Raw genomic sequence first — 17224 nt, forward strand, 5'->3', positions numbered from 1 at the left:
AAAGTTATTATCCCTTTAATCTGCGGATCTGTTAGTCCACTGTTCTAAATGTACAATGATATTTCTATATGATCTTTATTCACAGTGCTGTGTAGACAAAAAATCTCAATATTGAACATTAGAAAATAAGTGTTGGCACAGTTGAAACCTGACAAATGTCAAAAAAATTGTCCCAGCACACAATAAGTACAACATATATAAAAATCAGGTTGTGCTCGATCATGGTGGTATGGTCTGTGTCAGAAGACTTTTTTTTTCAGTTTAATTTCATAGTAGAGGTACTTGTTATGTACAAACAAAATATAGCAGAATATGCAAATGCCTAGCTGATATTTTTGTATCATTAAACTAAATCTAAATTCAGCATTAAAGCATTCGTAACTCTCTAAACAAAAATTAAATAACTTGCTTGATGCCAAAAATTTAATTCTGCTGTTTGCTTACCGTGTTTCAAAGGCAAACTAACCAGTGTTGAACTTTAAATGTTCTTACATATAAACAGACTAATGAGAATACACACACAATACGCTTGTTCTTTGTTTGGTTATTTTCTCACATGACTGCATGCATGGATCCAAGGTTGTGTTGTAACTTAATTAGCAAACTAGTTGTTCTCCTGACCAAAGGTCAATAGCCGAGCAATTACCTAGAACAACATGCTCTTTGCATGTCTACTGATGTGAATCACAGAGCTCAAGTCAATCAGACATAGTATAGCATTCTGGTTGGTTATTACCCAGCTTCTGAACAACCTTGGAAGGGTATAAAATGGGGTCAAAATAAATGTTGCTTTTGGTTCGACCTCTGGACAAATGGCAATGGCTGTGTAGGCATTGAGTTCATAGCATTTATACAAGCAATCAACTTACTGATTGAGTACAATATTTTTTGTCATCATAAAAAGGTAAAAAAAATTATCCAATACAACAAATTTGATATTTTGTCTAGAGGAAAAGAGAAACATTTAAAGGGACAACAGCTGTCCATATGATATCCATATTTCACTATAAATACACTGTAAACAACTCATAGCAAATTATTATTTTCATATATGATGAACGTTATTTTGTGTTGCTATGAGCCAAGTGAACAGTACTGATGAAAAAAAAGGGGGGAAACAGGATTGTTGTGAATGGCAGCTTCAGTACATCAACCAAATCTGACATTTCCCTCTAACCTTGCATCTGGTAAGTAGAAACTATCAAGAGCTGCCAACAAGCGACATTTACTGAGCTATATTATATAAGGGTATGAAGTAAATGTTTTCAAGTTTTCAGGCATACAGCTTATGTAAGCAGTGCCTGTGCATGAATATATGGAGAAAAATGGCACAACATATCAGCTTGCATTATTTCAAAAGTCTGGAGTAATATTTCTAAGTAAAATCACATGGTTTATCCTAAAACCAATCAGTAAGTTAGCAAGCACCTCCATTTTTCTGACTTCTATGAGTCTATTTCTGTAGAAAATGAAGCAAAAGTAAAACATTTTACTGGCTTTCAATCTAGGTATGCATAAATACCTTCAACCTGAGGATTAGAAGCTCTAAAATACATTAGGTTTCTAAAAGTAGCTTTAGCCACAGAATTTGGGAGTTCCACAATATAGCCTTACATGTAGACTTACAGTTGAACTTAACAGTATATTATTCATATATATGCTGGTCTGATACAAGTGTTCCTTACAGGTATAAAACTGTTACATTGTTCAGTATAGATTAAAAAAAAAAATGAAAGGCACTGAGACTTGAAATACATTTTCCCAGCACTAGCAAGTAAGTTTGTGTCTCATAAATAAACAGCTGTGTGTGGTCTAATCCTGTTGGACATCACAAGCTGAGCTTAATAAAAAGAAAATAAAAAAGCTGGACTTTTTAGGTACTTAATGTCTTGTTTATTGTTCCTAATTTATCTTTTCTTAATATATATAGCTTCAATTAATGGCTTATTATTACCTTTTGACACAAGGATGTATTTTTACAGTGTGGTAAATACAACATTACTGTGCTGAAATAGCAATTGGATTTGTCAGTCTCCCATTACCAAATGCCTTCCACATCATATAACTACTAATTAAGATATATTCAATATCAAATCAACTTACTCTTGAAAAATTATGATTCCACCTGACGATTATTTTTCTTGCACATGCGTTCCATCTATTATGATGTTAATTGATCCAGGGGTCTTTTACAACTTATCCCCATTGGATAAGATAAGAAGCATGATGGATTCTAACTGCCAGCAGAATTTTATATAAGAGGGAGATATTGTGAAGGCAAGCTGCTGCCAAACATAGCAGCTTGTTTCCACAGAAATTCATTACAACAGCCGTCATTTGCTGAAAACTGGGTTAACATTTTACAGGTATAATCATTTATTTACCTTCTGCCTATTCCAAATAGGATTCTGCAATGCTTTCACATCTGTTGAAAGGTAGGTATATACATTTAGAAAACCTCCAAACTGGTGGAAATTATCTAATAGGCGGTATAAACCTTACCAAACACATCCAGTATATAATACAGCAAGTGAACAATGCACGAAGCAATCAATTTAATGACCTTGCCAATTAATGTAATGAATATTTGGCACCAGTGTGTATATGATTGACACAATTCACAGAGAGCATGTATCACAATTCAATATAATGCATATTTGGCAATCTGACAAGTAGTAATGTTTATCTTGTAATCTTAACACTACTGCATATGAAGCAGTAGATCCTTTCTATTAATACAGTATTTATCTTTTTATTTATGTGATAACATTTCATTGTTACATCACCTAGTAAGGTAACAGAATAAATCACTAATTGTTGTAAGAAATATTGTTTCAGAGTTGGCAATGCAAAAAAAAATTGATTTCAGTGTTCTATCTATCCATCAATTACATGTATTTTTTATTGTAGGTATTCAGTCTATTAGCATTTCCATCTAAACTGTTGTTATCATCATCATAATCTAACATGTTAAAAGCAAAATTTCTTCACTCTTTTTGTGCAGAGAGAGAGAGAGAGAGAGAGAGAGAGAGAGAGAGAGAGAGAGAGAGAAAGAGAGAGAGAGAGATACACACCTGCTGCTTCTCTGGCTGGCACTGAATGTCTTGCTTGCTGGCTTGAACTTTGTCAGTGGCTCGTTCAATGCAGTGCTGAGGAACATCATCCTTTCTTGAATCAATTCTCTTAGCTTTTTCACCCACTGCTGTTTGGTTTCTAATGAGCTGGCCTGATAGGTGGAAAACAACACCCTCAAAGATTTTCTTTTAAAATATTGGAAGTCTATAAAATACTTGATAACTTATCATCAAGCACTGCTTTCACATAAGCTGAAGAATCATCAAATGTATCAAGATCAAAATTCAAATACGGAAACCTTAAGGTCTCAATAAGTAAGAGTAAAACTTATAAATCCTAAGTTTTGAGAGGCAAAAAAAATTGTTAACAACTAAAGATCTATCTTACCTTGAGAACAATTTTGGAGTCTGCCACAGGTACCACACCTGTCCAAAGGGCAAGTTTACACTCATCTCCTTCTATGTGCTCTGTGATATTGATCTCACTAGTCTGAAACAGCCCAGAGAGTTAATTCTATTCATAGAAGATGTCCCACAGCAGTTTCTTTTCCTTCAAATTATTTATCAGCCAGGATCTTCTCAACCAAGAAAAGTTGTGAAGATCCTTTTTTGACAGAATTAATTTGGACTTTGGGACACACAACTGTTTATCTTACATGCATTTTCAATGACTCTTGGGTTTAGAAGTGGATGAAAACACAATTATATAGGTGATCAATAACCAGTCAAATGGATAAAATGCCATATCAAAATTTGATAAGTTAAAGTAGGGACTGAATTGCAGTGGTGTCTGAACTTTACTAACTATTAATTTAAATTAAAAGAAATATTTTAAACGGTTTTTGCACTTGTTGATACATATAAGACATGGAGCAAAGGTTTTGTTTTTCATTTCTTCTAAATTCACTTCAAACTTTGCAGGGCAAGATGGCAAAAGTTAAGTTGCATACTTACCATTAACTTAAATTTAAAGATATACTTGGCTTTTCCGTTGCTATCTTTGTACTCTTTGGCAAATATGAGGCACATATCAAAGAGGAAGATGTGCCTGTCCCTCCCCTTTTTTATAATCTGTTTGGTGTCCCACACCGTAAATCTGTCTTGGAGAAAACATTCTCCCAACACTTCCAGATCTTCCTGGAAGGAGATATAGCAAGAGATTGAATGAACACAAAAATAAACATTATACAAATTTAAATTATGATTAATTTTTCAGTTATAGAATATGATATCGAACAGAAGAAAGTCATCAGCTTTATATCTGTATACCATAAAATGAGATGTTCTTCTGGACAATGGTTATGATGTGGTCATCATGGTCAGTTATCCACTGTGGTCATCATAGTTATCTACTGTGGTCATCATAGTCAGTTATCCACTGTGGCAAATTATTTACTGTGGTCACTGTGGTCAGTTATCCATTATGGTCAGTTATTTATCCACTGTGGTCAGTTATCTCAGTATCAGCCTGAGGAAGGCCATAGACCCAAGATGGCCACAGGCTTGTCAACTTACCCATAGCTTTTTAACTTCTTAAAACAGAGAATTTTTCATATTTCTCAATGTACACATATGATGCTGTTAATAACCTGTTATGACTGAGTTAATAATTGTCACTTCAATATTTGAGATTGTCATAAAAAATAACTAAAAATGCATTGGTCATGACCTCTATTATGACCCTCTAGTCATAATTTTATGCTTAACTGTCAATAATATTAAAAAAAAAAAGAAAACAGAGAAGGAAGAAGAACCTCATTTCCAAGAAAATACAGATCAAAGACTTAGACATCCTCTCTTACCTCTATACCTTCCAGCATACTTAAATGCATGGCATCATTGGCTTTCTTTGGCACACTTAACATCACCTCCAGTCCATCCTGAAATAGCACAAATAGAAATAAATTCCATCTCCAGCCAATAAGGGTCTCTGATGGAATAAGAAAGGTTGATTTCAAATGACACTTTCACATCTCCAATGGTAAACTGAAAACCTTTGATTGAGGACTTCTTCATCCAGCTTCTCTGCTGACTTGATAACATCTATGGCTCCCATGGAAATATTTTAATCTACAAATGATCAGACACAGACTTGTGACTATGGACATTTTGCACTGTGAACAGCATAATCTCACCTTGATTTCTCCTTTCCCCTCCTCACAGCATGAAATGAGATCTTTGAGTAGCAGCTGATATTTGGTGATCCTCTGTACAGGTTTGATCAGGTAGGAAGCTATTGGACCATTGATGTTGTATTTCTGCTGGGTTTTCTGGAGGAGAAAATTTTTTACATAAAGAAACAGCTTTAAGGTAAGCAAGGCCATTTTTCTGGCTCCTGACGTAAAAGAAAGAGAACCCCTTTTTTCTTCTTTTAAAATAGATTAATAGATAAATAATGTACTTTAAAATAGAAATATATAAAGTTTGATTCAATGTTTTCATGATCATTTTCATTTTATCACCTTTTATCTTTCCATTACAGACATTCAATTATAACATCTCATAGAATATCTGTAGTAGGATAGATGCAGTTTCATAAAAATGTCTATTTCTCACATATATTAATAAAATAAAATAAACAGCATTGTTTAATATTGCTTATATGCACATTTAATATACAATATGTGGAAACATGCTTAAGACAAATAATACTATACCTCAAAAAAGTTTCCAGCATGTTGTACTATGAAGTTGTTAGATTCTGGTTTGTTCTTGCAATAAGTCACATATATATTAAACTTTTCAGCCTGAAATAGAATATATTTTGTAATGTTAAATCACAAAACTGACATTTTTTTAATGATGGATGGAAATTTACATATGAGGACATTGCTTTCAAAGCCTTTTAAAGTTTAAAATACACAAATTAAGTTTCATCAAAAGAATTATTGATTCAAAAAATGATTGCATTATTCTAGAAAAAAATTACTTTTGACTAACAATATTTCTGAGTTGGTCTTACCCAGGTGACAAAACAGTGCCCCACATCTTCTGGAAGTGTCTCATATTTTTCTAACTCCTTAAGGAAGATACTGGAGCATAGGAATGAAATTTCAAAATAATCATTAAAAATTCTTAAAGGATATGACAAAATTGATATCATAAAAGGGTAAAATTTTGCTACAGGTATTTTTTAATCATTTTTCCATCTAAATCTACATTCAATTCTAAAGCATATAATAACAACCTTTTTATTCATAAAAGAAACAGAGTTTAAGCTAAGAGTCATGTCCATTAAGATAAAGATAATACTTTCCACCTCTATCTTCATTCACTCACCTGTTATGGAATTCATATATTTCTCCAATGTTCCCAAATATAATATTATGCTTGCCCCGTATGGCTGTAGGAATGTTTGTGTTATTTGGATCCAGCATCTCTGCTAAATATTGTTTGACGCATGTTTCCAAGTCTTTAACATATGCCCTTTCTGTTTGGAGAAGTTCAGCCATTATGAACCTGCAAAAGAGCAGAGACAGGAAAATGCATAAAATAGCTTATGATAATCATCAAATCTGAAAAAAATAGATTTTTGAAAATCAACATACTTGTTTTTAAAGAAAGTAACACAATAAATCCCTGAATAAAGACCTAAATCAATCAATCAATAAATAAATAAATAAATAAATAAATAAATAAATAAATAAATAAATAAATAAATAAATAAAAAGGACAACATACTCCCTTCTTCTGGCTGACTTTCTTTTCTCTTCATTTAATTCTTTGGCTGTTTGCTGAAGCTTTTCTTCAAGATTTGGGTCACTCTGCCTGTTTTCATTTTCACACTAAAATTTAGAAATAACACAAACTTAAATAAGTATATTAAAGGGGTTTGTCTGTAAATGAAAAAGAATAAAACAAAATTAAAATATTTTTGCTGAAATATTCAACAAAATTATTTTCTCATTGCTATTTTCAGGATACAAGTCAGCATATTATGAAATCAATTCTCTTACCAAATGAACAAGAGAAAAAAAATTAATCACTTTTAGCAAAATGAAAGGTTACAATCCAAATGGGAGCTATAATTGATCACACATACCTCTGGAGAATGTACTCCCAGGGTGGTCTCCAGTTTAACTCTGTACTTCTCCATCCTGGAGGCAAAGTCCTTGTATCTGCTGTCCACTGTGGCCACCCATGTCTTGATGCTGCCTGCGTGGGCGTGGCCCTTCTCCACCAGGCTGTCTGCCAGCTGGAGTAACAGTTTCACTTTTTCTCTAGTCTCCTGTAAACAAACAAACAAAAAAATATTAGATATTTGTTTTCTGTAAATCTGGTTCAAAATCCAAGCATTTTGCATGATTATGCTACATTGGCTAAATGTGCAATGATCATTATAATTTAATTTTTATTTCTGTTTTAATTGAAATGAAGGCAAATGTTTCTGTCAGTATTTTTTCATATAATAAAAATATATGTAGAGAGAATCCATAGCTGCCCTGATAAAACTGGACACAGAAATGTGTATTGTGATATTGCACACAATGACAACACAACCTGTCACAATCCCCACACTGCTTGTTCTCTCACAACTAACACAATGGCAGCTACATATATGCCAGACTTACCTTAGCTGTGGCTTTGAACTCATTATGCTCTTTGAGCAGGGTCTCTGTCTCTTCCAAGTTTTCTCCCACATTTGTGTGAGTAGAGAGATAGAACTCACCAGTGTCATGGATCCATTCAAGTGCCTAAGACAGACAAATAATATTTTACAGGATATCTACAGATTCAAATTGTGTACTGATGTTATATTGTGCCATGAGTCCTATATATATAAAACAGGGATAATGCCATTCCTTGCACAATTTTATTTATTATTTTTTTATAGGTATGTCCATTCACTAACCTGTTATGGAATTCATATATTTCTCCAAGGTACCCAAAAATAATATAATATTTGTAGGAATGGCTGTAGGAATATTTGTCTTACTTGGATACAGCATATCTGCTAAATATGATATCATAAATGAATAAATATAATAAATGTAATATTTGACATTATTTCTCACAGTTACTGAAATCTAGCTACTCACTTGTTTAGCACTGCTTTCAAAAAGTACAAACTGTTGGCACTGGTCAAGTCTCTTCTTGCGTAATGTCCAGAACTCGAGCACCATATTTTCATGTTGAAGGAGCTGCTCCAACGTGGCTGAAAAAAAATTAGGAACACATGTTTTTCAGTACAATTATTTTCATTACGTAAATAAAGACACAAATATTACATACCATATCTTCAGCATCCGAGAACAGCACGTGTAAAGGGAACATGTTTAGTAGACAGGCCCGTGGCCGGGGAGGGGAGGGAAGGGGAGGGTCTAGGGGTTCTAAGGGTGTCCTTTTGGCTAGGAAAAAAGATCCATTTTTCAGAAAAAAATACCCCCCCCCCCCCTTCTTTGAAATTGCTGGCTACGGGCCATGCAAATGTTCTAAAAATATATTTATTTTATTTTTATTTATCTAATTATTATTATTTATTTATTTATTATTATTATTTTGTAAACTGTTCACTCCTCTTTTCAAGATCAGATATATCCAAGGGGAAATAAAAGAATCAATTTCTAGCAGCTAATCATGTCAAATCTAGGGCCTACAATGTGAGAATACATCCATACTTATAACTTTAACGCATTCAAGTTTTTAAAAACATTTCTCTTTTTCTCTCTCTCTCTCTCTCTTTTCTCTCCTTCCTTGTGTATATTTACACAAATTCTTACCTTTGACTTGTTGCTCTGGACTGGCAGATTTCATCTGCATGCCCAGTTGGTGAACATTCCTGTGTACATACTTCAGGAAGGTCTCGGCAGTTCTTCTGGCAAGAGTACAGGCCTGGAGAAAGAAAAAAAAATCATTTGAAATGGAATGAAACAAGTGTCCAACAGTGATATTTATTTATTTATTTATCCCTGTAGGGCAGTCAGGAACTCATTCAGGTTGCCAATTTTTGAAATACTTCATGAAATATTTTCTGGGATAATTCACATTTTTATGGAAGTGTGGATTTTTATGGAAGTGTGGAACCAGACTGAAAACAGTATAATCAAATCAATCTTTCAAAAATTTCCTGTTATCAAGTTCCAGTAATTCGGTTAAAAACATCAACTTCCTGTAGATGTTTCAGTCAAGCAGCAGCAGCAGCATTTCGCCAAGTGTTAAGCTATAACAACATAATTAGACTTCAGCTTACCATGAGAAATGCATCCTTTTTAGTCAAATGCCTAATCAACATAATTACACTTTTCAGCCTACCTTGAGAAATGCCTCTTTTTGTTCTAAGTGTTTGTTAATTAACTGCACCAGGTATGCCCCCTTCTCTGCCTGGTCTGCCTTGTCTGTGCTACACCAGTCTTCATCTCTCCTATATTCACGCTCCAGGCTCTCCAATACTGAACACACCTTAGGAAAGGAAGAACACAGAAAATGAGAAGATGTGTCCACATGTATACTCACACATTGACAGTTGTTCCTGCAACTTTTACTCCCATTCAGGACTATCTGGCTCCCAGCATACCTGAAATAATAGCACAGATAATAGTAAGCAGACTGTGAGAACATGTGTATGCTTTCCAACACAGACACACTGCCTGGATGATCTGCCTTGTCTGTTACACAAGACCACAACACATCTGAACTTGTGTTCTGATCTCTTTAATAGTGAGCATACATGCTGGAATCAAAGTAAAGAATGAGATCTATAGACCTAGATGTGTATAATGTACTGTGGGCACATGCATGCACATGAACACATGTGTATGTATGTCTGTGCATGTGCAAACGCACACATGAGGATCAAGGCAAAAACCTACCCTTGTCTTCTCCAGCACAGCTGATGACCATGTTTCTCCTAACACTTGTGTTACTTGTGTAAGTACAATATAATGTCAACAATACACCTGGAGGCCACAATGGACTTGATCACTATCTAGTGTGGAAAAGGGTGACCTATCTCTGGACAGATCTCACTGAAACCATTCTAGATATTATCTGAGGTTAATTTGACCACATTTTCCTATCTTTTGATAATGCCAGATAAACTTAAAACCATAAGGAGTTCCAACAGGGACAGTTTTCATCACAATGACATCAAAAACTTTTTAAGTGGTGATCAGTAAATTAGCTGAAAACTATACACAAGTCTCTTAGATTCTTAGTTATATGCATAAATTTAAAACAATAGAACATACCCTTCATGACCAACCCTTGCACTTACATATTATTAGAACCATTTTTACTTCATCCCTGTACTTAGCTGAGAAGCTGGTCTGTATCCTGGATCTCTTCAAACATCTTTGTTTTAAACAATATAGGATTAATTTTATAATCACACCTGCTTGATATGGATACTAAGATCCAGTGAACAGGCAGACATGTCTCCATCTGATACCAAAATGGAGCTAGATTTTGCCAAAAAAAATTTTTTTTTAATTTCATCTTAGTTGAAACTCAAAATGGAAAAAAAATCTCACCTGTTCTGCAGTTTTGTACCAGTTCATGGAGGCCATCACCAGTTTGTGCCTCTCTTCTGCATGGTACATGAGTTGCTGCCATTTTGAGGTGACATTCTCAGCAATGGAGCGGACCAGCTCGCTGTTGTAATGGTGGCTTTCCAGCATCTGCTCCGCACGCTGTGTCACCTGCAGGGCACTTACGTGGGTTTTCTGCAAGAACGATATGTTCTCATGAAATGAATCCAAAAGTGTGAAATCATAAACAGCATGTGTGTGAACGTGCGTGCGTACATGTGTGTGGGGACACATGAAACCTGCCTACATAAAGAGAAAGATTTCAACTAAAAGTCCACATCCACTTTTCTATAAGTAGACTGTGTAATAGTATGTATTTCACAAAAATACACACTTTATGTCCCACTTTATGAAAAAAAAACTTTTTTAAGTGATTATAAATTAAATTCATTGTACCATACAACATCTTGTCAAAAATGGGCCATTTACATGGTTTTATTACAAGGAAAAGATTTTACACTGTACTATATTTCACATAAATACAAAAATATCATCAAATATCAGAGGGTGTCTAGCAAAACTTCCAAGATCCCCTGGATGTTATCCTTAATAAGCAAGATATAGAATAGATACAATGTCATTTCTATATCAGTGCAAATAAATTATTTGTCAAAATTTTGATCCTGATACAGCATCTTCTATTTTTAATATAAAATCATGACATCAGTGTTTTGAAATGTTTGTAAAATATTGCCATCTGCATGCAATCTAAATCACCAACTTAAAAAAAAAAAAACTAGGTGAGCTCCATGTAAACGATATTCAAGAAAGATACACCATGTCAATAGCTTGGTGGAATAAACAATTTTCAATTTAAGAACTGTCAAACAGAACACTGCTTTCAGAAAAGGAATGCCTAAACACTGAAATTAAAGCCATCATTGTTTAACAAAAAACAGAAATGGAATAGGAAAAAAAATGAAAAGTAAACAAAAAGCCCAACTTTCCAGACATAGGAAAGCAGGGGTAAGAATTTGCAAAAGGTATACTTGAATAATCACTGTTTTAAACTTGAATATCTAATCTTGCTGATAATTCTACAGGCTACCAAGAAAACAGATGAACTTCCCAGCAATTTCAACATTAAATATCAGTAAATTTTCTTTTCTTAGAAAAATGCCATATTTAATGTTAAAAAACTATGTATTTATCCCAAGGTCAGTGTGTTACCTCGATAGCAACTTGGAACTGTTCATGTTCCTTCTTCAGTTGCTCAGCCTCATGCAGTGCTGTAGGACACATAAAGCTGGCAGTAAGCATGGATTCTCCATTGCGAATCCAGGTGATAACCTAAAAGATAAAAAAAGGAAACATATTTCAAAAGCAAACTATCAAAGTTAAGGATGTATTCCAAAAAACCCAGAAGATGGATTCTTATATGTAGAGAGAGTATATCCTTTCAAGAAAACAAGGAAGTTTTATTAAATGCATATTTATCATTATGCATAAATTTCTTGGCAATTTGGCAAAAGAATACAGACAGAAAGTTCCAGAAAGAACTTTTGACCTTTTACTTTTCTCTGTTCATGTCTTGATTTATCAAATCTTCATTATAACACATCCTTTTTCAAAATGCATACAGTACATATAGCATAAATTTAATAAAATGAGTATGTGTCATCAACAAAGAAGAATAATGTCTGCAATATATGCCAAGGCGTAAGCCACTAATGTTATTTTGGTTGTCAACTAGATCTAAACAATTTACTGATTCTTGACGTAATTTAAGTGATGTTTACCAATCTAGATTCAAAAATGTGAAGTCCACAAACATAAACCTTTCATTTTTATTTTAACATTATAACATAACATGCTTATACTACATATTATGATGACATTACATGAACAGTACTTCAAACCAACTTGTTTATGGGTATAGTTAACTGACTCCAAATAACATTCACCTAATAGTTTGTTGTTTTTTTTTAAGAATGGGAATGAGTGACTTATAAAACCAGGGACACAGAAATCTTTTTATCTCAAAACTTACCACAATATAAATGTATACTACACTATACTATACACTTACCGTTTATTAAGCAACATATTTATGGTAACTTTATCTCCAATTCTCAAGCTTACTTTTCCATCTGAGGTCCAAAAATAAAATATATGTAAAATGACATCTAAATACAAGATAATATAATATCAAAATCTTACAGACAGGGCTCTGAATGTTTTTGTGGATCCTATTACTAGAAAATAAAATAACAGTAAAGCATATTCAAATCTTCTCTGAAGAAAAGTTATTGTTTGGTATGCCTGTTTCTCTGACTATTATTAACCAGGCATTTGCTGAATTTAACAAACCTCATTATAAAATGAATTACACAATCTTTTCAAATGGATAAAATTTCCAGTAAGATTGACAAACAATAGTCATAGATATGTAAAAAGGTCTTAAAATTTTCAGATCTAGATAGCTATCTCTTAGCAACTGTAAACAAATGCCCAAGTCCTAGGTGTAAAATGGTCTTGATGTCAAGCTAATCCCAAATTACACAAAAAAATCTTGTAAATCAATCCACTAGATAAAAAGCAACAATGCCATCTGAATATCCTATGTAAGGTAATACCTTTCTTTAAATTTCTTTGGGGGAACTTATTCGGGAAATAGAATATCATGTCTAATTGAAATATAACTTTGCTTTGTTATATATATTTATATATACATACTGCACTCGAGATAGGAATATTAATATAATCCACTGTCTTATACATACGGATACATGCACATTAACAATGGTTGAAATGCATTTCCCTTAGTACATTTTTTGATTAATTGGCTAGCTTGATAGTCAGATGCTTTTTCAACATGACTTGCATGTCCCAATGTCTGAATCTCAACCAGGGTTTATCAAGTTCATTATTTTGGTGAACTGAGACAAAATATTAGCACTGAATGTCTTAAATAAGGAAACAAGTTGGAAAAAAAATTCCCTGTAATGAGTAAATGTTTCATTCATCAAAACTCATCTACTTCCCTAACTTATGAGCTTTAGAAATTCTGCTAAAGGTTAATCAACTATGGAGAGCAGTCTTATCGTCTTAAATGGCTGCTTGTGATAATACACAAAATGGGGAAAATATAAAAGGTGAGTTGATCTAGGTGTGGTGAGGGAGGTAATGAGTCGTGAAAATCTAATGTATGGGGATATTACCTGTGGGGCTGTAAAATAAACATCTCATAATATCTTCAAGCGGGTTCACATCCAGATTAACTTAGACCAGAAATTAATGAACTGATATAACCAGACAGCCAAATTGTATAAGTGGTGTTTAAAGGTGAAAGGTGTGATACATCTCCTTATGTAATCTTGTTGCGTGGTGATGTCAATTAGTTTATTCTCTATCTAAGTTGAACCTGATGTGAACTGACATACAGACTGGCTCAGTGCAGGTAAAGTGGCCTTGTCATATTTTTTTTCTCCCTGATACTTAAAGTGAACAGGCATATTCTTGTCTGGTCGATTCTAGTTAGGTGATTTATCAGAGCCAGAATGAACATGACTGGGGTATTTCTACTTCTCTCAGTATGTTCCTAGCCCTAACTAAAACAAACATATCCACACCTATTGGGAATGATAGCCATGTCAGCTATAGCTTCAGGTAGCCAATGTGCAGGTATATAGTTAAGTGAATACTGCCAAAGGCTAAAACATTTTGATTTGGCTGTTGATAAAAAATGATAATAATAAGCTGTTTTTTAAATTTAATGCATTTCTGCTGTTAGTCGAGCTCAAATAATTATTTGGGCTACAAATTTTATCCCAATTAACTTCATAATCTTGACATTCTCTCTTCAGTACACAGGTAAACCTTAATGTGTATATATAATATATACATATACCTGGTAACCTATACTCTATTTACTGCCACATTCCTAACCACAAGAAAAGCACACACTTTTAGACTACTACCAAATGCCTCCCATTCCACGACAATTGAATTCCCATGTAGTTTTCCTAATGAATCTTCCCAAGTTGTACTACGTGATATTTCAACACAAATGTTATATGTTTTACAGCAGTTGATGTTGGTCTTTTGACCAAACTATTTTGCCCATGGGAATATTACATATATTATGTATATACCATTAATTGCCCCTAGGTTGTATATGCAGAATATTGAGGTTATGGAGTTTATAATGACAAACTTACTACAATATATTCTAAAACTTTATACATATTTTTTCCACCACCTCCCTCCATCCCTGTCTCCCCTTCACAGAAACATTCACTTTACAGTAATGACTCGATCTTTTCAATGGGCAAAAATTATCAAACTTTCAGATACATCTTTTTTAAATCATAAATATTATAGCTTTGTATACCATTTGCGGTGCTTTTAATGCATAGAACAGAACTATAAGGTAGTCTGCTTTTTAATTTTGTTGCAACCACTCAATAGGAATGCTTTCATTTTAAGAAATTATGACTTAAAAAATACAGTATCTGTAAAATTCAAAATTTTCCCCCATTGAAAAGATTGAGTCTTTACCATATATCCAGGACCAAAGTGAAAAGTGCCTATAGACAGAATCACAGTACTGGCAAACCATAACAATATAATGATAATCCCAATACCTTTATCAACACAAACACCAAGTGTCCTGGGTCCAGTAGGATAAAGATGATCACTATTATCGTGCTGATGTCGTAATATCCTGGAGAGTCGGGTGCCATGTTGCTCGTGGTCAGCATGACTAGCGTGGTCAGCTCCAATGGGCAGAGCACATCGCTCTTTCCTAGTCCTTCATAAGATAACCAGAGGGCTGCATCAGCTAGAGGCAACAGCAAAGGGAAGATAGGTCCTGTATCTTTAAGTGATAGCAAGTACCACTCTTTAGTCAGACTTTCTCTTATGGCTCATAAGATAAACAGACAGCCAAAACAATGGTCAAAATAACATCCTATATTGATATCTCCGACGTCTCTCCATGATAATGGACATCTAGATATATTTCCTAATTCTCCTGACCAGTTGGGTTACTGTAACTGCTGCTGTGCAATATTCAGAAATACTGTACGTGTGGTTCATACACACCCTCAACCTGCATATATTAACATCACTCTTCAAGCTCCAATACTTCTGTTCAGCATCTACCACTGTGGTATATTTTAACCAAAAAGTTTGGGTTGGTTTTTCCCCACTCAGAAACTCCACAGAATAAATGCCTGACAACTTAGGCAGTTGGCTACCATGGTCAGCAAATCCCTGACCACAGTCCAGCTTGAGTCCATTACCGAGTACCTGGGATTTCTAAATTAGTAACTAGGTTGCTTTACCAGCTATTCCATGTACTACTGCACATATAGAGAAGCAGCTCAGTAGTTATTGTAAGGATTTCCACGTGTAAGTTCATTTAGTTATTAGCAGCACAGTGCAGCTAGTTGGACAGCTATGAAATGTTGCTTTTTTTTCTACGTGGCTGATTGCTGGTGGTAGCAAAAACACTCCTTACAATAAAATTTATTCTTTGGCACTAAGTATTTTTTTTCCTTCTTAGAGATTATATCTTTTTCCAGGTCTTCTTTTCAAGCAATTTCATTTTCTTCTTGAACATTTATACTTTTTTCAGACAAGCATCCCTCCTTTCAAAAAATGTATATCTGAACAATATATCTCAAGATATCACACAAGAAGTCTGTTTTGTCCTTAGAATATTGTCAACTGGAAGAGTTGAGGTCTCCCAATTTTTTTACTATCCACTTGAAATCACACAGCAAGTGCTCTCCCAGTTATCTCTATGTTAAACAACACATAAATGATATACGGCCGTAACTACACATAGTATTGCATCCTTTAGCATCTTCAACCTTTTCCTTAAGGCAATGGTATGAGAGCACTTCCAACTGCCTTCTTATGCCACAAAATCTGTATTCCTTATGTTTTCCTCATACTAAACAGCATATGAATGAACTCTGATGACATTCCTTCTCCTAAGCAGATTTTTTTAAACCATGATTCTCTATCCACAGTCACTGACCTTTCCTGCTACTTCCAGCACCTGGTTAGTTCATTAAGGCGAGATGTTGAAATAGCAATAAATCCCAACTAACACTGGGGATTTTTTTTCTACTTTTTTTAAAGTGGATTTCAATGTTAATTCCTGCACCACCATCACCACAAAAAGAAAATCTGATCCAGGAGTTGGTGAGTCCTGAAACAAACTTTTTTCAATTTGGTTCCAGAAAATGAAGCATCTCTCAACAAAATGGCTGTGGTCTAACGTTCCAGTGGTGGTAGCCACATACTTAGGTCAAACCACTTCTCGATTCCAGTATCCTTCCCTCTACCAAAACAACAAACTGACCTCAGTAAAGAATAGGAATTAGCAGTCAAAACTATAGCTCAGAGAGCCTGAGGGCAAAATCATTCAGACAAGAACTAAGGTCAAGAAAGACGAGCTGTTTTAGGAGCCACTTCTGCGACACATCATGGAAAAAACTTCAAGCCATAGCCCTCATACGTCTCCATCAGTTTGTTTCTTACTGAGCCAGAAATCCGAGCTTGAGCATTCAGTGTTCTTGATTTATTCGAATTGGTAATTTACACGGGAGCTTGCATGGATTAACCCAATGTTATGTCAGCTGTGAAAAGGAGCAATGTAAAATGTTTGCC

The 17224-nt window shown here is 34.3% G+C and overlaps 1 protein-coding gene across 13 annotated transcripts in view; it reads right to left on the reverse strand.

Annotated features, from left to right (window-relative positions):
* The window catches only part of LOC106171051 (kalirin), a 141928-nt gene that overhangs the window by 71028 nt on the left and 53676 nt on the right, over positions 1–17224 (reverse strand). For all 13 annotated transcript variants that reach the window (XM_087005447.1, XM_087005453.1, XM_087005452.1 and 10 more), the window contains 16 exons: positions 11771–11890; positions 10544–10735; positions 9327–9473; positions 8795–8906; positions 8114–8229; positions 7646–7768; positions 7117–7302; positions 6756–6859; positions 6354–6533; positions 6037–6106; positions 5732–5821; positions 5210–5344; positions 4877–4954; positions 4029–4211; positions 3463–3564; positions 3075–3226 (listed from right to left, as the gene is read on the reverse strand). In XM_087005447.1, the coding sequence (XP_086861573.1) occupies positions 3075–3226; positions 3463–3564; positions 4029–4211; positions 4877–4954; positions 5210–5344; positions 5732–5821; positions 6037–6106; positions 6354–6533; positions 6756–6859; positions 7117–7302; positions 7646–7768; positions 8114–8229; positions 8795–8906; positions 9327–9473; positions 10544–10735; positions 11771–11890 (2090 nt within the window). The remainder of the gene's footprint in view (positions 1–3074; positions 3227–3462; positions 3565–4028; positions 4212–4876; positions 4955–5209; positions 5345–5731; positions 5822–6036; positions 6107–6353; positions 6534–6755; positions 6860–7116; positions 7303–7645; positions 7769–8113; positions 8230–8794; positions 8907–9326; positions 9474–10543; positions 10736–11770; positions 11891–17224) is intronic.

Source organism: Lingula anatina, chromosome 2, assembly GCF_051362555.1.
Source record: "Lingula anatina isolate TDL-2025a chromosome 2, LinAna3.0, whole genome shotgun sequence".
NCBI classification, from domain to species: Eukaryota; Metazoa; Brachiopoda; class Lingulata; order Lingulida; family Lingulidae; genus Lingula; species Lingula anatina.